The sequence below is a fragment of the Cynocephalus volans genome, chromosome X (genome assembly GCF_027409185.1).
Source record: "Cynocephalus volans isolate mCynVol1 chromosome X, mCynVol1.pri, whole genome shotgun sequence".
NCBI lineage: Eukaryota > Metazoa > Chordata > Mammalia > Dermoptera > Cynocephalidae > Cynocephalus > Cynocephalus volans.
In genome coordinates this window covers 42,058,498-42,080,513 of record NC_084478.1, presented here as the reverse complement: position 1 = coordinate 42,080,513, position 22,016 = coordinate 42,058,498, and the positions used below count along the sequence as shown (strand labels likewise).

The 22,016-nt window shown below is 39.6% G+C and overlaps 1 protein-coding gene across 2 annotated transcripts in view; it reads left to right on the top strand.

The window, feature by feature from the left end:
• The window catches only part of DMD (dystrophin), a 2,107,999-nt gene that overhangs the window by 1,995,890 nt on the left and 90,093 nt on the right, over positions 1-22,016 (top strand). For both annotated transcript variants that reach the window (XM_063083086.1, XM_063083084.1), the window contains exon 64: positions 10,262-10,336. In XM_063083086.1, the coding sequence (XP_062939156.1) occupies positions 10,262-10,336 (75 nt within the window). The remainder of the gene's footprint in view (positions 1-10,261; positions 10,337-22,016) is intronic.

Genomic DNA, 22,016 nt, shown 5'->3' with positions numbered 1-22,016 from the left:
TGAATAAAATCTGTTTTTATTGCTTTAACTACTGTCCTGCTCCGGTTTTTCCTTGACACCCACATTACCAGAGTTTTGTAAGTGTATATTGCTTGACACGTTACAAACAGGATATTTGTACTGGTTTTGTGCAGGTAAAAGTATCTTTTTTACTCCCCCAGTATTTTAGAAGCCTGAAGCTTTAACCCCTGAGCTTAGTACACAGTTAGGCACTTATGGTGCTTAAGTAAGTGTTAATCGATGATTTTAAATGTATAAGTAATTGTCATTTGGTGAAACGTAGTCAGGAGACTGACTGATCATGGGTTTTGGTCTGTCTTCCCATCTGTTCTTTGCTGGAAAAGTAAGTGTATTGAGGAAATATTTTTGGTGGAACAATCATTTAGTTTGAATGCATTAGTAAAAGGTGGAGTCCGATAATTAATAGCTGGAAAGTTTTTGGAAAACCCAGTAACAACTGTTTCCATAGAGTAATTTGAATAAAAGCCAGATGATGGCTAGTTACTAGAGAGACTCCACAGTAAGAGCTTTGACATGCACCTGAAAAAAGGCAAGAGTGTAACCGAAGGGTACATGTACAGCTTTTGGGAGAACAAGGAAGTGGTGTGGCGAAGATAAGAATCTCGAAAGAAATGCCTCCTAGGGCCGAACTGGTAATTTAAATGATTAAAGGTGGCTAGGTGGTAACTGAGGCGGCCTGAAAAGCTTCTTTAAGGGCTTAAAAGGGCCTCAGGTTCAGCTGACCATTGTCATACCAGAATGTGTTTCCCTATTGCCAGGTCTTCTGGTTCTTGCAGAGGAATGAGGCATGGGAAAGCGCTAGATTTTTAACCAGTGGCAAATCATTCCACAATTTAAAAAACTATTCTGTGAGCCGAAACCAGCCAACCAGTCAAAAACAAAGAAGCCTGCAGACTAAATTCAACCAGTTTGTGACCTCTGGTCTGTGGTTACTGGAGAAGTAATTGAAAGAGATTGGAGTTTTGGGAGAAAGATCATATGTTGAAATCCTGGGAGATAAGGGTGCAGAATAAGTAAACTGAGAAGGCGAGGCCAAGGTAGGAATGTTAGCATTTAGGAAAATTTAGTTGAGACTTCTAAAATTGGAAAGGGGGGAAGATGAAGTTAGCATTAAAGCAGATGAGGAAATTTACTGCTGTTTATCTTCATTATTAAGGTAGGTTTTCCACAAATTCACCAACTGTGAAAAAGGATAGTAAATTTGAAATAGTGTCAACCATATTCCAAAGAGATTATGTTGTTGTGATCCAAAAATTTAGGGCACAACATTTAATAAAAATGATCTGTGAATTTGGTTATATGGAAATCTTTACAAAGGTATCAAAATTGAGTCACGTGATAATTTTTAATTTCTTACCTGCAAAATTTAATCAAACTGGCTCTGCCCTAGAGAATCTGGGATGTGTGTTCACTTATAGAGTGGTAAGATTGATTAATTAATGAAGTTTAGAATTAAGTTGAAGGAGACTGTAGTAAATTTATAAATTCATGTAGTTCTGAGAGTTCTGTGAGTAATTGAATTACTCATGTTATGATTGAGAAAAACATGAGAGCAGTGACCGAGGGTTCTGACCTAAAGAAAGAGAATAGTATCATTCATTCCAGCATGGGATGGCAAATATGGAAGTGCTTAGATAGAAGAGCTTTTTTTTTTTTTTTTTTTTAAAGATAACCTGTAAGGGGATCTTAACTCTTGACTTGGTGTTGTCAGCTGCATGCTCACCCAGTGAGCCAACCGGCCATCCCTATATGGGATCCAAACCCGTGGCCTTGGTATTATCAGCACCACACTCTCCCGAGTGAGTCACGGGCCGGCCCTAGAAGAGCTTTTATAATGAGTTGGCAGAAGAGAAAATGGCAGACTCCATATAGAATTCAGGTGTAGGAAATGAAGTTAAGGATTTACTTTCTCTATGCTGATTTAGCGTTTAATGCCTCTGTTTTCAGTGCCTTTTCCCACTGCCAAACTTCATTGCTCCTGATGCCCCCTAGTGTCTGGTGCAGCTTCTCTTGCAATTGGAAGAGAAAATGGCAGACTCCATATAGAATTCAGGAGTAGGAATCTAGCCTTCTGTCAGGGAAAAGCAGCAGCTTGCTGAGATGCTTGACTGCGTGGGGTGGGGAGAAGGTGTTTAGGGCTCTAAAGACTTTCAGCCAATTCTTGAGTTTTCAGCCACATTTCAGCCTTCAAAGTAACCTGCAGCCTCTAATTTCTGAGACTTCTTGGCAGCAGAAATTAGCATGCTTGTTGTTAGCTCTTTCCACTCCCAGCCCAACCTCTTCCCTCCCCCGGCCCTGCCCTCCATATTAACTTAGCTTGGGATTTCTCTGGTCTCCTAAGTTGGTTTCCACCAGATCGTTTTCTAAGCTTTCAGGATACTGGAGTTCTGATCAGTTCTCATCCCCTTTCCTGTTTTGTTTCTTTTCTTTTGGGGAAATGTCATTTTTAATTCCTTTTCTGTCATCCTAGTAGAGTTTCAGGAATAAGGAGAGAAAAATGAGTCTGTTCTCATCTTTAATTAGAAACCCCAAGACCCTAAGTCCTTAACATGATGTATAGGGCCCTGCTGGGGGCCTCCCCCTGCCTACCTGTCAGCCTTATCTGGGGCCACTCTTCTTCCTCGCTTGCTGAGATTCCAGCAGTATTGGCCTTCTTAGGATTCCTAATGGCCCACTCTCTCCTTTGCTTCAGCGCTTCGTTTTTGCACGTGCTGACCTATTACCCTGTCGTGCTCTTTCCACTGTCCACCTGGCTTGCTCCCATCATCCTTCAGGTCTTTGTTTCAACTTCACTTTTGCAGAGAAGCTTGCCTGAGCTGTGTTTTCCTATGTATACAGTCTCATCATTTCCTGTGTTTCCTTCATCATTTTTACCACAGTACATATGAATATTTGATTACTATCAATCTCCTTCACTAGACTGTAAGCTCAAAGAGGGCAGAGATCTATTTTGGTTACCAGTGTATTCAAAGTACTTGGCATAATTTGTGGCACTATAGTAAACACTCAGTAAGTATTGAAAGGGTAGATAAAAGGATTGTGGATCGACGGATGTCTTTTAAAAAGCTATAAAGCAGTTTTGTTTAAAGAGTCTTTTTCAAATCATTAGTATTAGTTTATATGTATATTTCAATAACTAATGATATAAATTTAACTATACATGTTAAATATAATATATATACAAGGGGTCTTCAAAAAATTTACGGAAAGATTTATATTATCTTTTAATTCAATTTTTCCAAGAACTTTTTGTATTCAAGTATATTTAAATATATTAAAATATTTAGATATGCAAATATTTATTTATATTTACATATATATTTAAAATAATATATACATTGCTGGACAAGGTTTTGGGAATTAGAGGCCAGATTCTTCCTGATTTGAAACTTGGGTAAAAGGAACATGGAACAGCAGCGTCTATGTGAGTCAACTCTCTATTATCTGGGGGAGAATGCAGGCCCCCAAAATAGTTTTTAAGATAGCAGTAGTGCCCCACCCCCAAATATTATTAGCTATTTGTTACAGAAGCTGATTTCTCAACAAATCTTTCACCGGAGCAGCTAACTATGAACAAAACTAATTCGAATTTCAACTTTTCCACTCTTTCAGTGTTGCTAAGGAGTAGATTCTGCTGAGGACAGCCAAACAAGAGGAGGGAGTCAGAAAGGCCTTGAACAATCACAGCAAGGACTTTGTGCTATCTTTTATTTCACAGTTGAACTTTTCAAATTTTTTTGGTTTATAACCTCTTTCTCTCTTTCTCAATTCTAAGCCTTCCACATTTGTGCCATACTAGATACTTTATTGCTTCTTTTCTTCATTTTGTTAGAAGAATTTTAGAGATACACTGGTGACAAATAAGTAATACCATTTCACATCTGGAAACATAACTTCATGGTAATCATAAATTCACACACTGGGCTTTCTGTAGTTCATGCAAGTATGAATGCATAATTCCTATTTATCTGTGTGTTTATTTTTTCCCCATTTAAATAAAGCCCTATGTTGATGATGAGATTTTAATGAGTTTAGATTTTAAAAGGCCTCAAATATATCTAAAAACTTATAGGCCAAGTATGATGTCTTCATGGTCCTCTTCTCTCTGCTAATTCTATAAAAATATGTTCCAGAATGCCTGGTCTGTTCTTGAAGAGTTCCCAATAATTCTAAACTTCTGAAACCTGCACATCTTGGCTTAATTTGCTTTTAAGCCAAACTTGGTTTAAATTACTCAGTTTATCTCAAGCCTCATTAAGACCCATGGTCCTTATCTGTTCTAGTGAAGTTGAGCTGGCAAGAAATAATACTTGTCATGTTGAGAGTCATTAGAACACTCCAGGAAGAGTAAGGTTGGAGAATCAAAGATATATTATTATATTTTTAAATCTGCCACTTTCCTGTAATAGGAGAGGTATGTGGGAAAATGGCCTTGTTTGGGTTTTTTTTGGAAAATTCTTAATGTAGACATGCAGTAGTAGGTTAACGCACATTGTATGCCAAGCACTGGATTTGAAACTGTACCCCCAAAAACTCATACTTCTAAATTTATTTTTTATTCGTAATCACCTGGGAGATTTGGATTAAATTTCTCCTAGGAAATAGAGTCGATAGGAAGAAACAAAGACCACAACACTGACTGATCTGTTAGAATAATCTTTAGCCATCTAGCTCTTTCCACTCATTAAGTTCATGAGGTCATTGTCATTCTTTCTACCTGACAGATAAGCATACTGAAAATTTGGGCCTTTCCAAAAAATCTCCACAAGCCATTGGAAAGCTGGACTGAACCAGTCCTTGTTTTAGATTCTAGACCTCAGTTCGGTCAGAGATAGCAGGATTTTTGCAGTACTATTAAACAGCAGAAACCAGCTGTAAAATTGAAATGGAGGGACTTAATGTTTTCTTTCAATAATATCTTCTAAATTTTCCCATGACTTTAAAATGCTAAGGCGAATTTGACACCTTCTGCTACCACTTTCCACAGAATGAAAGTAAAAATTGTAAAACAAATATTTACCAACGTCAAGAGAAATTCAAAGGCTAAACAAAGGGAGGGAAAAGCCTATTACTTGTTTTGTGCCTCAAAATAAGAGATGAATGGGCTTCAGTAGTTGGTAATTGAACTTGAGAAAATTGGTTTAATATTTGCCCTTGTTCCTTAAGTTTCTAGATTCCTCTATTTTTAGGCGAGAACCAGCCCCGGGTAAAATAACGCAAGTTATGAAGAGGAATGTACAGTTCAGCGTTTTTATCCTTCTGAAGTGCGCTTTTTACCAGCTGTCATGGAAACATGGTGTAACTCTTTTCTTGGATAGTCTCACTCTTCTTGAGTTCCAGCTGTGAGAACTAGTGAGATCATTGCAACTTGGACCAGAGACCTGGAAAGGCAGCTCCCTGGGAAAGTGGAGGCCAGCTTCCCCTGGAGCACAGGAATGGGGGCCTTTAGCTTTATAAAAGTGCATGCATACTTTAGCTACACAGTCATCTCAAGCTTCAGCCCAGGACAGTGTCACATTATTTGCAGCTGTATCGCATCATGAGGTTGCTTTGTGCGTCCCACCCTCTTTCACAAGGCAGAGACTTATCTCTTCCAGCTGTAAGCCAGAGGGAGTGGTGCTACAGATTCCTAGCAACACATGCAGACTCAAACAACACAAGCGGTTACCTCTCTTGAGTAGGACATTTAGGGCACCAGAACTCCGTTGCAATTCACTGATGGTTTACCGGATATAAATTTGTATGGCTTCTGTAGCATTATGATGGGAACTACACATTTTCCCTGCTACTTTCTTCTGGTATTCCTGTATCACCGTTTGAGACTGGGTTGGACTATAGTGCATAGAAAACTGGTGGCAGAAGTCTTGTTCTGTACAGTGGGTTGGAGGTATGCTGAAAGGCTATAAGGGAGGATTAACTAGAGGTGTAATGTGTTGTAGTTAGAATGATTTGGAAGGGAGGAAAGTTTGAACTGCTTTAGAAAACCTGAGAGCACTGCTAGAGCAGGAATGTTCCAGATGCTTGTCTGATACTGTTCCATAGTGATCCACGCCCTGAAAGAATCAGATCATCCTCGCCTCTCCTACTTGGATGTTTAGCTAGTGAAATTTGCCAATTCTTGATATGGACTGTGAGATCTGGATGGAGCTTCTGACCTCATTTAGACCATTGTTCTGAACCCTGAATAGGACCAGAAAAATTAGAAAGAGGAGTAGAGTTGGGGTCTTCATTTTATGAAAAAAGGAAGATATTAGGAAACTAGGTCAATATGTTAAGGAGAAATTGAAAAGGATTAGGTAGAAAGGGAAAAAGAAGAGAAACCTTTTGCCAGTATCTTCTCCCAAGATGTTTGGTTGGCACATAGCTCACACTCAATACTTTTGTATAAGTAAATGAATGAAAGAAAATTTGGGGTTGGAGGTTTATCCCTTGGAAACTGCTACAGGCTGGTGTTAAGGGGATCATGATCTGCATTTGACCAGAAGTGCATTTCTGTGTCTCTACATTGTTTATTTTCATAAAGGGCCAAAGGGACTCAATTATGAGTATGTGTGGAGGAATTCCATGCTAGCTATTACAGGAAAAATCTGATTGCAGTGGTGAATGGTGTTATACCAATCTGGAGGGGAGGACAGGAATTTGTTTCTTCTGGATTACTTCCTCAAGACCACTCATACCATGAGTTAGCTGAGAGCACCCGAAAATGTAAGCAATGACTGGAGGAAAGAGACAAAGGAAGAACCATGACTTTTGGGGGAGAGAGAACAGAGGACAATCGGAGTAACGCAGACAAATCAACTTCCACTCACCGGAAGACAAGGTCCAGGGAAACGTTAATTCACTTGGAGAAGGAATCTGTACATATAGCCTTTCAAGACACTTTTTGATACTTTTAATTTAATGTATACCTTTTGTTGGTGTTTATCATAAACAAGAGACCCACAAATATATCCCAGAGGTGAATTTTGGCCTAATTGACCAGAATAGTTATTAAATAACCCCCTAAAAGCCCACAAAGTGGAATGTAGAAAGATAGATGAAAAATACAAGACAACACAGGTTTTTACACAGAGTTTATACTTGAAGTTTAACACAAGAAACACAGGTTTTTACACAGTTTATACTTGAAGTTTAACATGGAACAAGAAACTTTATTTTGTACAATTAAAGACTCAATTGTACTTCAATGTTCATGTGAATCACCTGGGGATTCATAGATTGGTGTGGGGCCTGAGATTCTGCATTTCTAATAAGCTCCAAAGAGATGCTCATGCTGTTGGTCCTGGAATCACACTTTGGCTAACAAGGACCCACACAGGTTCTCTTTGGTGGGGGTTGGTAGCCACCTGTGGTTAGGTGTGGGTGAGGGCTGCCTTCTTAGTCACATCTTGGCTGCCAGGTTATAATGAAAGCAAGTCTCAGAACAAGCTCTGTCACATAGGAACATTTATTAGCCAGTGGGCACCAAACAATCTCACGGCCTGTGCCAAAGGCACAGTGAAGTTACAGCTTGGCCTTTTTGAGTTCTCATTGTCAAAGTCTCACAGTCTGCACAGGCCACAGTCCTCTATCTTAGTGGTTCTCAAAGTGTGGTCCCCAGACCAGCATTATCAGCATCACCTGGAAACTTGTTAGAGATACAGATTCTTAGACCCTCTCTGGACCTGCTGAATCAGACAATCTGGGGTGGGGCCTGGGAAAACTGTATTTTTAAACTAGCCTCCCAGGTGATTCTGATGTATGCTTTAGTTTGAGAATCATTGTTCTAGCAGAAAAATTATGTGAGCCATCTAACTGAATTCAGGCAACTGAGAATCCAATGAACCACAGCTAGACATTTTGGAGTCTAGCCTAGGGCACTATTTCTAAAGATGGAGGGCCTGCTAAATTCTTCTTAAACCCTGTTAATATAAGGGTGGTGAATGTTTCTAAATCTTTTCAACAATCCTCATATTTTACAAACCACTACTATCACCAACACAAGCCCATCTAACATTAATTAGGATAATTAATGAAACCCCTGGTGTAATAGGAGCTAAATATAGCTGAAGCATTATACAGTGGCCCCCTCTGGAGTGAAGCGTTTTGATTAATTGCTAGCCAACCACCCCTGGAGTGTATATTCCCGATTAAGACAACTGACTGAAGGGAGGGAGGTTTTGGTGATGGGGAGCATTAATCAGCTACAATGTATATCGACAAAATAAAATTTAAAAAAAAAAAAAAAAAAAAAAAGAAACAAAAAAAAAAAAAAAAAAAGACAACTGACTGCCTGTACAGTGTAGCTTAAGCTAACACACACATACATCATATGGTACTGTACACATGAGAGGTTTTTTAAAGTCTTAAATTTTACTTTTATTAAGGCACAATTTAAACACCATGAAATGCTTTCATTTTAAGTGTACAGTTTGAGTTTTGACAAATGTATGATACTCTTATAACCACCCCACCAATCATGATGCATTAACATTCCAATTACCTAGAAAATACCCTGTGCTCCTTTGTGGTCAGTTACCCACCCGCACCCCACCCCAGGCTACCATCTGTTACTATATAAGTGAGTTTTGCCTGTTCTAGAATTTTATATAGATGAAATCAAACAGTAGATGTACTGTTTTGTGCCTGGCTTCTTTTACCTAGCTTAATGTTTTTTAGATCAATTTCAGATATCAATTTTGTTATCAGTAGTCAGTTCCTCTTTATTGCAGAGTAGTGTGACTATACCCCAATTTGTTTATTACCATATGGGTTTGTCCAGTTTTGGGGTCTTATGAAGAAAGCTGCTGTGGACATTCACGTATGTGTCTTTTTGTGGATGTATGTTTTTATTTCTTTTGGGTAAATATCGAGCAATAGACTCTTAATTTCATAAGAAACCGCTAAACTGGTTTTCCAAAGTTGTACTGTTTTACATTTCCACCAGCAGTGTATGAAGAATTCCAGTTGCTCCATAATATCCTTACCAACATTTGGTATTGCCAGTCTTTTTCTATGTTTATGCTGAATAATTTAAAATAAATTACAGACATTATTTTCTTTTCCCTAATTTAAATTCAGGCTTTTATGTTTGGTCTCTGCAAAGGCCATAAAGCTAATAATGTTAACCCAAGTGACTTGGATATAGATTAAATGATTATCCTCTACTAATGCCTCATTAGAATTGGTTTTGTGGGTGCCATTTGATGATAGCAGTTAGTCATGTTTGCCAGTATGTTTTTTCTTTCTTTCATTCTTTTGTTCATTTATTCATTCAGTCGGTCAATCCGTCCCCTAGCTGTATTAGACCTGCTTTTTCAGAGAGAATTGTATATTAAGTTGCTGGGACATATGACAGAAGTGGGTGACAGGGTCCTTGTCTTCAAGGAGCTTTTTGGAGCTGGATTCCTGAAACACGTACGTACACAGAAACACTAGAAAAGAAATGTAGCCCAGTGTATATCAAGACCTGTGCTGACTTGAGTAAGGCCGGCATCTAAATACAGCTTCCTGCTGGGTGCTGTGAGTCACGGCTTGGTAGACAGCTGACTCTAGAAACCACAGTAGCATAAATAGTTGAGTTGCTACTCTGTGCTGAATATTAGAATGATTGCACCTTGGAATATAAAGCTCGGTATTTATTTAAATCTCAATTTTATTTTAAGATACATCTCACACAGAGACACACATACATGTTGGATAAAAAAACACTCAGAATGTTAATAACGCATATCTTTGGGTTATGGGATTGTGGATGATTTCTTTACTTGGTTTTATATTTTCTTTTAATTTCTAAGTTTTCCATAGTGGGCATGCATAACTTTTATAATCAGAAAAAAAATGTTATATTGCCGCTTGATTGTTTGCTAAGTTCTTAGCTATTTCGATACTTAATTCTCTTTAATTTTGTGCAGCAGATATTCACTACAGTAGATCCAGATTATGGTCTAGGAAAAAAAAAAAAAAAACCTGCCCTTCTTCACCCTCTTGGGAACAAGGACCACATGAATGCCCTGCAGGCTATACCACTGTAATCCTTCACAGAACTTAGCTTTCCTGATTGTCAAAGGGCAAAAGCATTTTTTATTCTTTACCCATATCAACAGAATTTCACCTGCCAAAGCTTGGCGCATAAACACAAACATTCTTTTCTAACCTATTTTTGTGGTGGTTGTAGCTGTTGGCAAATCATTGGGGATTTTTGCCTATGCTTTCTGATGAAATAACAAATGATCTTTGTTTTCCCCCTTTTTTTCTTTAGCTGACCTGAATAATGTCAGGTTCTCAGCTTATAGGACTGCCATGAAACTCCGAAGACTGCAGAAGGCCCTTTGTTGTAAGTATTAACCAGTATTTGAAGATCTTGGTCATTTTTCTTTGCTTAAAAAAAAAAAGTGGGTTGAGAGTATTTTTCCTTGGAGAGGGAAGAAATAGTTGTCACAAGCTCTGTTGCAACATAAAATTCATTCTTTTGAGTATCTTTGGCCCAGTGTTTGCCTAGACTATTTTGTTATATTGTTTAGAATCATTCTCGCCACCATTCCTCAGCTATTGATGTTGAAATAATAAGATATTGATCATTTTTGTTTTCCAGCAAATGGCATTGGCATCCATAATTATCTTTATGAAACTTGCATTACGTCCCCCTATTCTACTTTTGTTTTTACTTTTGACAAAATGTATTGAGTATTAAAAGACTGTAACTATCTTATCCAAACCAAAGTTCACAGATGTGTCTGGTTTATTAGCTTGAATGCTAATGTTCAGATGAATGCTGTGATGGAGGAAAGAGGACACTGTTTTTCTCCTTTTTTTTTTTTATCATACATCTGTGGGAAAATCCTAAAATGTTATACAGCTCTATCTGTTCATCAGATAGTTTATCTATAACTCTGTGTTCTCCACAAAGTGAATCATGGTGTAATACTGTTTGAGTGTCTATGTGCATTGATGATATGCCCATGAAAAAGACAGGCACAGTCCCTACCCTAATGGAACTTACAGTCTAATGAGGGATACCCAGGATGTCTGTAAAATCTGTAGACACAGGCAAATGTACATATAAGGTCATCAAGGTCGTCTACATTGGTTAAAAAGTAAAATAAAGTGATATTGCCTCTATTTCCAGGCTTTCTGGGCACACTGAGGAAAAGTAAAGAGACAATTTCAATGTCATGTATGTAGTTGTGTGACAGTGGAAGAATAGGGTACTATGTGAATAGCCAGCTGTGTGAGGTGAGGTGCAGAGAAGGTTTGCTTGAAGAGGTGATGTCTAAGCGAGGTGAGCCCAGAAGGGTAAGTAGAGCTCACTGTAGGAAAAATGTTCTAGTCAGAAGAAAGAGCAAGTGCTGAAACCTGGAGCCCGGAGAAAGCACAACACACAAGCTGAAAAAGACTACAGCATGGCTAAAGCACGGAATCCCAGGAAAGGGCTGTTGTGAAATATTAGGCTAGAGAGAGAAGCAGGAGGCAGATTGTGAAAGGCTTTTTAAACCCAAGTTAAAGAATTTAGAGGTCAGTGGGGAGCCATTCAAGTGATTTTTGGCAGGAGGATGACATGATCGGATTTTCATTTGGAAAGATCATTCTGGCTGTGGAACAGCGTGTGAATTTGGGGGGCTTGTGTGACTGACAGGAGAGAGACCTGTTGCAATAATCCAAACCAGCAACACGGTGGCCCGGATTAGCAAAGGAGGAATGGAGACAAATGGAGAGAATTTAGAAATACTTAGCAGGTGGATTTGACAGGCCTTATTGATTTATTTGATGTGGTGGGCGAAATGTAGTCAAGGAAGACACTTAGGTACTTGGCTTGGGCTACCGGGTGAGTGGTGGACCTGCTTGGTAGAGTTGGACGTGCAGCCGTGGTGCTCAGGAGAAATATACAAACAATATTTAGCAGTCGTCAGCATGTAGGTGCTGCTCGTGACCATGGAGAGGGTGAGATGGCTCAAGGAAAGTATACAGTGAGAAGAGTTATTTAGGACAGAGGATGAACAACCTACAAGGGGGACTGCAAAGGAATGGCCAGCAGGGAAGAAGGAAAATCTTGAGAGGTTCTAGTGCCACATACTGCATGGGAAGAAAGGAGAGATCTGTCACCAGGGTCAGATATTGCTGGGATATCAGAAGGAAGTTGGGGAAAGTGCCCATTGAATGTAGCAACAGGGAGATCCTTAGTCGATTTGGTGAGATTTTAGAGGCACAGGGAAGGTGGTGCAGTGAGCTTAAAAGTGATTCAAAAGTGGGAAGGTAGACATGGCTGGTGTAGACAATTGTTGGAGAAATTTAGTTTCGAAGGGGAGGGAAGGGTTGTGGTAGCTAGCTGGAGGGGGCTAAGGAGTTGAGATGTATAGAGAGGTGAGAGATACTTAAGTGTATTTGTATGACTATGAGAAGAAGACAGGGCAAGATTGAAATTATTGGCTGAAGAGGAGATGATAAAAAAATGTGAGTTTTTGGAGGATATGGGCAGGTGATAAAGAGCCTAAGAGAGGGAAGAGATTCCTCTCTTCCACTCTAATAGGTGGGTATAGAGAAGGATCTGTGCAGGTCCAGGTAGCAGGAAGGTGGGATGCCCTTCTAAAGCCTTCTGTTTTCTATGTGAAGTTGGGAGAGAGTCCTGGTGATGCAGTTAACAACGGAAGGTGATAACATTGAAGTTGGGCGTATCTTTGTGGAGAACAAGAGGGCTAAGTTGAGAATCTGCGTTACAGAATCCAGATTCAGCTGAGTGTCTTACAGCAGCACCTATCTGCAGGGGTACAGTATTCTTCCAGGCATCCTAAGGAGCCAGATGCTTCTGTCCCAAGGCAGGCAGAGGACAGCTGGCCAAGAGAAGTGAGGATTTGGGCAAAAGTCATGTCTGTTAAGTCCCTGTTGGGTAGGAGAAGCTATGAATTCAGGTGGAAGCTGGTCATTAGGAGGTAGATCAAGTGGCTAACTGTTGAGGGGGGTAGAGGAAGAGGTAGGGAAGGAACTGAAGGACAGGGAATAGTGGTCAGAGACAAGAGCTGGACATTATTTCAAAGGTGGAACACTTTCAGGTGATTAGGTCTAGGATATGACCGTTTGAGTAGGTGGCAGAGGAGGAGTAGACGGGAATTTCCATGGAGAAGAAATAGGAAATTAAGGAACTGAAAAGCTGGAGTGATACACGAGTCACCCATGCCCAGGTTGAAATCTTCTAAAATTGGGGCCAGAACTGGGGGAGAGGGAAGGACCATGAACCCTGGCTGCCAAGTCTTCAGGTATGAAGGGGCTTGCAGAGGCTAGCAGTAATAAGGTAGTCAAGGATTTGTTGGCATATGGTTTCTTGCACAGAGATTGAGAAGAAATGTCCCAGATGTGGAATTATTTGGAAGGATAGAGTCAGTCTTTCCTCTTCGTCTTGGTATCCCCAATGCTTAGCACAAAACCTTGCAGAGTAGGGTTCAATACATCTTCATGTAATGAATGCATGAAAAAAAGTAAATCGAGGCTTCCATTTCCTTATAGCTTGTAGCCTGAAGTTGTCATTTTTCACCTATATAGCTGCCTAGCTGAAGTGGTTTTCAAAGGGCTCCTCAGGCCTAGGATTTCCTTAGGGACCTGTTAATTGATCATAGCTGGGAAAAAGCAGTTTGGGGTCAGGGGAAATAGGGGGCTGGTTGGAGAAAGTCTTCTGCCTCTTTTTCTTTTCCTAACTCTGCCCCTTTCATCTCAGAGGTACTGCTTTCCTTTGATAAAGGGCTAATTATGAGGGCTGGCTGGTTAGCTCACTTGGGAGAACCCAGTGCTAACACCTTCAAGGTCAAGGGTTCAGATCCCCGTACTAGCCAGCCACCAAAAAACAAATGGGGGTGGGGCGGGGGGAGAGTAATTAAATTATTAATATTCCTTTGAGATCCTATAAGTTCAAAAGAGATAACCAGCTATTCTAAGTTACACTATGAAAAAGCCCAGAAATAGACTAAATGGAAAATCTTACAATGACTGTCCCTTCCCATAACATTCTGTTTGACTCTGGGTTTAGTCATTATTCAGTTTTCCTGTTAAAAATAATTCTACTCACATATGTGTTTTATAGTCTATCATTTTGATTTATGTTAAAATTTCCGATAAAAATTGGGAGAATGGGGGCATTTGATATTATAAAAAATTTGGCCATTTGAGGTGATAACCTTGTAATAAAGTTAAGCTCTGAATGTAGAATAATTTCTTAAAATACTCACTTTTAAACATTTGAAATTCTCAGCATTTCCTTTCTGAGCATGACTTTTCTCATATTTGAAAAAAATTCAAGTATAGTAAAACTAAGGTGTATTTATCTAAATTAAGTATTGAATTTTCAAGAATGTTAGGAGGTCGCCACGCATAGAAAATATAGAATGAAAGGTTCACCATTCCTTTTATTATTGAAAACATGTGTGGTCACATTACTTAGTAACTTTTCAATACATGATTTAAGAATTTCCTCTTAATTTTATATTTGCTTAGGTTTATCTTCTAGGCTTTTGTCATTTCTGTGCCTGCAAAGCCATGATAAAGAGCTATTGTCTGTGGTACAGGCAAATAAAACCTGCCCTGGCTAGCTTTTCCTACCAAAGGCTGCTTCTACTAACTCTTACTTTAATGAAAATTAATGATGTTATCTCAATGATTTCCTGATGCCAGTGAAGAGTTTGAATTACAGATGCCTCAGAAAATATGCAGTGCCACCCCTATTAAGCACTTGATCTTATTTATTTCACTTCCTTATCAAAGTTTCAATATTGCAGAAAACCAAATAACACAATTTTATCCACTGTAGAAAATTCACTATTTAAGTTGAGAGCTTCGCCATTGGCCTATAATGTCCCCGGCTTGTAATCGGTTAAATGTAGCATGACTCCATACTGCCTTTCCACTCATTGTGAATGAAAATTAAACTCAATAGAAAAGCAGAGACAAAGAGAAAATCATGGTAAGAAGGATTTATAAGCTGGTTCATATGGCATATTGGAAGTTACGAAGAAAATAATCTAAGCTTTTTCTTTCTCCTTCTGTAGTTCTGATGACATTCCATAGGTGTGTGGCTTCTAAAATTAAAAATATAGCCTACTTCTAAGAGCTAAAATAAAAATGCACTTAAAGCAAGTGTATTTAGTTTATTAGTGTGTGGTAGGTTGGAGAGAACCCAAACCATAGGGCTAAATATACTGCAGTTGATAAATGTGACAAATTTTCTGCAAACAACAAGAAATAGAGTACAATTTGCCTCTGTTCAGCAACTAAAGCACACATTACAGAGATTTGGTACAGCCTGGAGTTGTCTGAATAAAGTCGCAGCTTCTGGACTCGCCCTTGCCATGACGAACAGGTGGAAAATGTGCTCCCTTCTCCATAAATGCACCTCACCTTTTGATAGTGCACTAAGAGTGGCATTAGATAGGGTTCGGTTGCTAAAGAAGACTCGCAGGACCCACAATAACATGGCTTACAAATCTGCAGTCTGTTGCCGGAAGAGTCTACAATATGAAAACAGCATTAAAATCAGGATATGGATCCACAGCCACGGGCTGCCTACACAGCAAGGGGTCCCAAGAGGCCAGCATAGTTATTTTGTTCCTCCTCTACAAAAATCTACTGTTTTCCATATACCATGTATTACTTCTCACATAGGTTATAGGCCATGTCTTTGTTATTTCAGAATTAAAAACATCTTGAGGACACAGCAAAACTAATTTTCTCAATTTACATCGTTTGACAGATATTGGTGCCCCAAAGAGTGGGGTCTCCCAACAAGACCCATCTATTTCCCAGGGGAAATGCTGTAGTCCTGTTGAAAATTTATCCAGTACCCAAGAGTTGCTGGAGAAAGCATGGTTGGCTTTCAGTTGTAATGCTGAAGCTGCTAATGAGCACCTCGTAGGTTCCATTCTCTAGTAATCATTGGTTTCATTCTCGTTATTCTAGGCAGCTTGCCATACTTACCCTTCTTCCTGGAATCGGATGCCCTTGAAGTGTTCCTCTTATACCACGAGGTCTTTTTTTTTTTTTTTTTTTCCATCAGTTTATCTCTTCTCATTCAAAGCAAATTCTTCCTGGCCAGATATTCCTAGCTCAGCTCCTAATCCTAATTCTTCCCGGGGTTTTTGTTTTGTTTTGTTTTGTTTATTTCGAGTGGTTCAGTGCTTTTTGATCCACCGGACATGTTGTTGCCATTGAGAACACCTTTAATATAACTAGGTGAGTGAATGGAAAAAACACACACGGTCTTTCCTCTGCTTCACAGCACAATCAACACAGCGGACTGACTTCTGTGACCAAATGTGTAGGGATTTCTCTCCACTGGCAAGCAAGCTGGCAGTTCTTCAGCAGACACCAGCAAGATGTTTTCCAATTCAATTCCATCACTATCTACCTGGAGATAGTGTCAGATTGCACAGGGTGAGGGCTCAGTCCCCAAGACTGTCCCCAACTTCAGATGCCAGTTGCAAGTCCAGGCCTTTGGAACTTCTGACCAACCAGCTATTAATGACAGTTTCCACAACCCTTTCCTTGGGTTTGATTAGTTTGTTTTGAGGGGCTCACAGAACTCAGGGAAACATGAACTGACGTTTACTGTTTTATTGTAAAAGATCTTACAAAGGATACAGATGAAGAAAGGCATAGGGTGAGGTGTGGGAGGAAGGGTGCAGAGTTTCCATGCTCTCCCTAAGTGCATCACCCTTCAGGAACTTCCATGTATTCAGTGCTCTGGAAGCTCTCTGAACCCAGTTTTCTTGGGTTTTTGTGGAGGCTTCATTACATAGGCATGATTGCTTAAATCACTGGTAGCTGGTGATCAACTTAAGCTTAAGCCCCTCTCCCCTCCCTGGAGGTTGGGGGGTGGGACTAGAGTCTTGCCTTGGTCTTTTCTGTGACCAGCCCCCATCCTGAAGCTACCTAGGGGCTGCCAGCCATCATTAGCACATGAAAAGAATCATCGCTTTGGAGATTCTAAGGATTTCAGGAGTTGTATGTCAGGAGACAGGGATAAAGACCAAATGTCTATTTTCACAATATCACACTAGGAAATTTGAGACATAAAAATGTTGTCTTCCAGGCTAAAATCATATGAATAGTAGTCACTCCTAAATAGAGTTTGTTTTAGGTATCTACCACAGAAATTTCTGTAACTAACCACATCAAATTTCTGGCTTTTCAATCTCAGGAAAATAGGCCCATCAAATTAAACTTATTTCCCAATGATCTAAGTGCCCTAACTGTCCCTCCATTTACTTAGGGCTTTCCACACACAGTAATGGGACAAATTGTTTTTTTTTTTTTTTTACACATAATGTTATGACAGATGAGGCTTTCATCATATAAACCTTCTACCACATACCCAATACCTTTCTTAAACCTTCATCATCACAATTAATGGCACACAGTGTTCATTCAGATTGTTATAAATCACTATTCTCCATATTTGACTGGGTAAATATTCTCACAGGCTTTCTAACACAGACACCTAATAACAGATAGATCCTGTGAAACAAGAACCAAAAGACACACATTAATACTGCTCCATGGAGTCATGACCACAATCAGAACTCCTATCTCTTCATCCAGTGTGTTCGATAGCTTGGCCCACTGTTGTGCTCACTTTTTGGATCTTTAAAAGAGGAGGTTTTAGCAGAGTCCTTCACCCCAAGGAGCATCAGAGTCAAAGCTCAGGGAGCATATTATTCTCCCATTTTAAGCCTCTCCCTAGGCACCAGCATTATGTTCAATTTTCCCTTTTTAAAAACCTATTTGGTGACTTCCTTTCCCTCAGCAACAATCTCTTTTCTTTCTTTATCATTCACTTTAACCCCCCACCCCACCCCACCCCCACACACAAAGTATGTTCCTTGGGTTCAGCCACTGGGCTAGTCCATGCTTAGCTGGTAGCCAGATAAGACATGCCCAGGGCTTCCCCTTTAGACTGTTCCCAATGGTAAGGGATCAGATTGGATCAGCACAGAGAAATGGGGCTATCCTGCTCACTAGGCAACCAAACATTTGTGATAGTCCCAATTAGGCAAGGTGCAGGAAAGACAGTTCATCCCATTGATTCCTGTGGAATTCTTGCACTTAACTTCCAGTTAATAGCCATAGCATCTTATATTACCAGCTTTTAAGACTCTTAATTATAGTCCCAGTTCAGGGACTACTAGGTCTGGCATCAAAAAAGAAAACTGTGATGAAGGAGGGAACACCTGTAAGTTCCCCACTTGAATTATCTTTTTCGTTGTGGTTGGTCTCACAGGGGTAGCCCATTTATCAAAAGTGATGGTCACTCAGGTTCCTTTGGATGGAACTCCATCTGCAGGCCAGAGAGGGTGAAGCTCAACAGAAGGAGATTCTGAACTTCAGATTTTGCTAATGCAACCAAGGGATTGCGTTTTTAGCAGCCCTGCCATCAGTTTATAGTTCCTTCTAATCCATTTGCTAGCTCCTTAAGTTCATGTTCTATTGCTTCCAGATTCCACTAGAAAGTTACATTATCGGTAACGAGTTTTAAAGCCTGAGCTACTTCACCCCAAGGGTAGGTTGGCGACCAGCATCAACGGTTCATTTTCTTCCCTTTTATCAGAATCATCTTTATTTCTTTCTAAGTAATGCCTTAGTCATATTTTTAGCTAAGAATGAGTTGGAGATCTTTTAAACAATTTCACTTCTGACACTAACTGTACTGATGGTGGCAGTTAGACAGGGTTTAATTGCTAAAGAGGTATTGCAGGACCCAAATGACAATGCTTTACAAATCTACAGTTCATCGCAGGAAAAGGATACAATATACCGACACCATTAAAACCAGGACATGCATCACAGCCACAGGCTGCCTCACAGCATAGGGTCCAGGGAGGCCAGGTACAAGCTCCCTTTCTTTGCAAAGGCCACACCAAGATGCATTTTCTCTCTTTTGCATTTGCAACTAGAGCCACTGATGTGAACACAAAATGCCTGAGAAACCAGGGAACACAAATTGGACTCTCAGCCAGGTTTCTTTTATCATGCTGCTAACCCAGACATATTCTTCCTACATCTTCAGCCCCAAACCCATTGGCCTCTGTGGTCTCACTGAGACCAGGTAAAAATAGGCGATGTTATTGTTCTCAATAAACAATGGTGATAACCTGTAACCCATGACTACACATCAACACAGTAAGTCACTTTTCATTGCTTTGATCAAGGATCTATGCTGTATAGACATTTTAGTAAAACATTTCATGCTAACGCCAGACCCTCTGGAATTAACCCAGCACAGATAACAACATCAAAGCGCATTGACTTTCTTGCTGTGCAGAGATTTGTATGTGAACTCCTACAGCCTTAAGTGGAAGCTGCCTGTAGAATGGTGTGATGTCAACAATAGTCTCCTCCAAGCCCCTTCTGCTGCCTGGGCAAGAAAAGTCAGCAAACCCACAGCAATTCTTCCACCATTATCTCCGTCTTTCTCTGTCTGTGCTAATTTAGGTCATAGGATTATTTATATATCAACATGGAGTGTTCAGGTTGACCCATAGGATGAGCATGGGGTTGTGTGGGCACCATGGGACTGTTTTTGTTTATTTAACCACTAACCAACTTTTTGGTGCTTCTTTTTCCTCCCACTGTTATCATTAGTATGGAATGCAGAGTGGTTTTTCTTTTCTGTAAAGTCAGTAAGGACACTTTCTGCCACCCACCTTTCTGCCTTTCAGTATGTACCTCCACAAGAAATCAGAAAACCTGTATATCCTGCCATGACACCCAGAGCAAGTCTGGTCTTAGTTTTCTCAACTGCAAAACGATTTTAAAGGTGCTTTCTAGCTTTCAAGCCCTAAAAGTCTATGATTCTGTACAAGACAAAAAAATCTGTTTCAGCTCCTCATTTTTAGCCTGCATGGACAGAACAGAGTTAGTATTTGAGCCTGGAAGGTTGTGAGAAGGATGAATAAGCACAACTAGAGCCTCAGGAACCATTAGTGGTATCCATGTGTATAAGATATCTCTTCCCCCTGGTTGTTTTTTCTGCACACCTAAGAGGATCCTGAAGAGCCAGTCATTTTTCTTCTGTCCCCGCCCTCTCACTCCCATAGCCCTCACACATGAGGGGTACCACCAAAAAGTCCCTGTTCTTTTATGGCATTAAAGCCTATAGCATCCTCTACTATAAAATATTTTTTAAAGACAGGGTATATTAGAATACTTGGTTTTTTATATAGCTTTAAAAATACATCCTCTAGTGAATACACACACATAAACACATATATATGTATATATGTATGCATGCATATATATATATTGAATGGAAATTCCTACCTTAAGGGCAAGATATTTTCACAAAATTGTGTCTGCTGGCTGCTTATTGAGGTTTCTAGAAACATCTAAGCATTATGTTTGATGTTTCATCAAAAAACCTCATTATATTCCTTAAGATGCTTGCTTTGAGCAGTAAGTGTATGTCTGGTTGGCAGTTAAATTCTTCCTATTGATTTTCTCACCTCTTTTCAGGTCTGTATTATGGGCTGTGTATACCTAACTAGAAGTCTTTTAAAAATTGTTCCATGAAAGTGGAATTTTGTTTGATATGTTTCTTTTGGGAAATGTGTTCTTCAGTCTTCTGTGATGGATTGTTCTTGTGTTTAACCATATCTGGTTTTAACAGAGCACACTGCACAGTATTTCTCTCCTAACTGTGTCATCTTCTGCTCCTGTTATTTCAGAGCAATTGCTTTGCTCCCCTTTGGAGCTATTTATACTCCACATTTTCTGTTCTGTGTGTTACCCATTCACCTGTACAGAGATAAGAGTAGACCCAATAATATGAAATTCATGCAATTTTGGTGTTTGTTAGTTTCCATCACAAGACTAAATTAAGACTCTTAATACAAAAGTGCGTCTAAAAATTCTCACTTGTAAGTTCTTACATCCTTGGATCTAAAGCAAGATATTTATAATGATTAAAGCAAAGTAGCAAAAAAGAAAATAACAGGAAAACTTCAAACCACCCATAGCTTCCTTCAATATATAAAGAAACATGTTGGGAATTTTGGTGTTTGGAAAAAATCCATTCCTCCCTTCCAATAATGGAGCTGGTGTGCTCTTTCTAAACGTTCTCTCTATGTGCACTTGAAAATTTGCCCTCTGAGGAAGTCAAGCACACAGAGGAAAGAATGGAAGTTTGAGTCTTTTGTCCCTGTACCTCTCTCATTTGGCCTTGCTTTCCCCAAGGTCTTCCTGCCTGCTTGCATTGTGATTTTTTTGTTCTTTTTTCTTTTTTCCACCTGACTCCTTCTCAAATCAGTCTCCCAAGTTAAGTTTTTTTCTGCCACTTTAAACAAAGTCTCTGCTTCCATGAAAAGAGGACATTTTAGGGACACTGGTACATGGGAACTCACTGGGATGAAAGACAAAGAAGGAGCTGGCTGATTAGCTCAGTTGGTCAGAGCACGGTGTTATAACACCAAGGTTAAGGTTAAGGGTTCAAATCCCTGTACTGGCCATCTGCCAAAAAAAAAGAAAGACAAAGACAAAACCACCTGCTTCCACCAGCAGATCTCCATCATGCTTCCAGGGAAACTCCAAAGTTTTCTGTTTTCATTCGTAAAAAGAGAAAAATGTGCACTACGTAGATATTAAACTGCATAGGTATTAACCACTATTTTTTTTCTTAATACGTAATTAGAACTATCTTCAAATAACTGGTAAAATACATTAAAACCTTAAATGTGCATTTCTTGTTATTAGGAAAGCTGGTAACTGACTGGGATGACCTGTATTTATCTGAAGGTGCATTTGTTATTGTATTGCCCCTTCCCCCTAGATGCATGAGAGATTTACTTAATTATCATTGATTCCTTGTCTCAAAGGACTGAGAATTGTGACCAGAGCTTAGCTGTATGAGGTGGTTTAAAAGCAAGGTTGTTGCATTTCCAATTCAGCTAATAAATTGGCTTTAGAGAAAAGCATCTTTCCATGACACGGGTATAAAGCTTGTGATTTGCTGATGGTTGGCAAGGTTGAAGTTTTGCTTTTGTTAA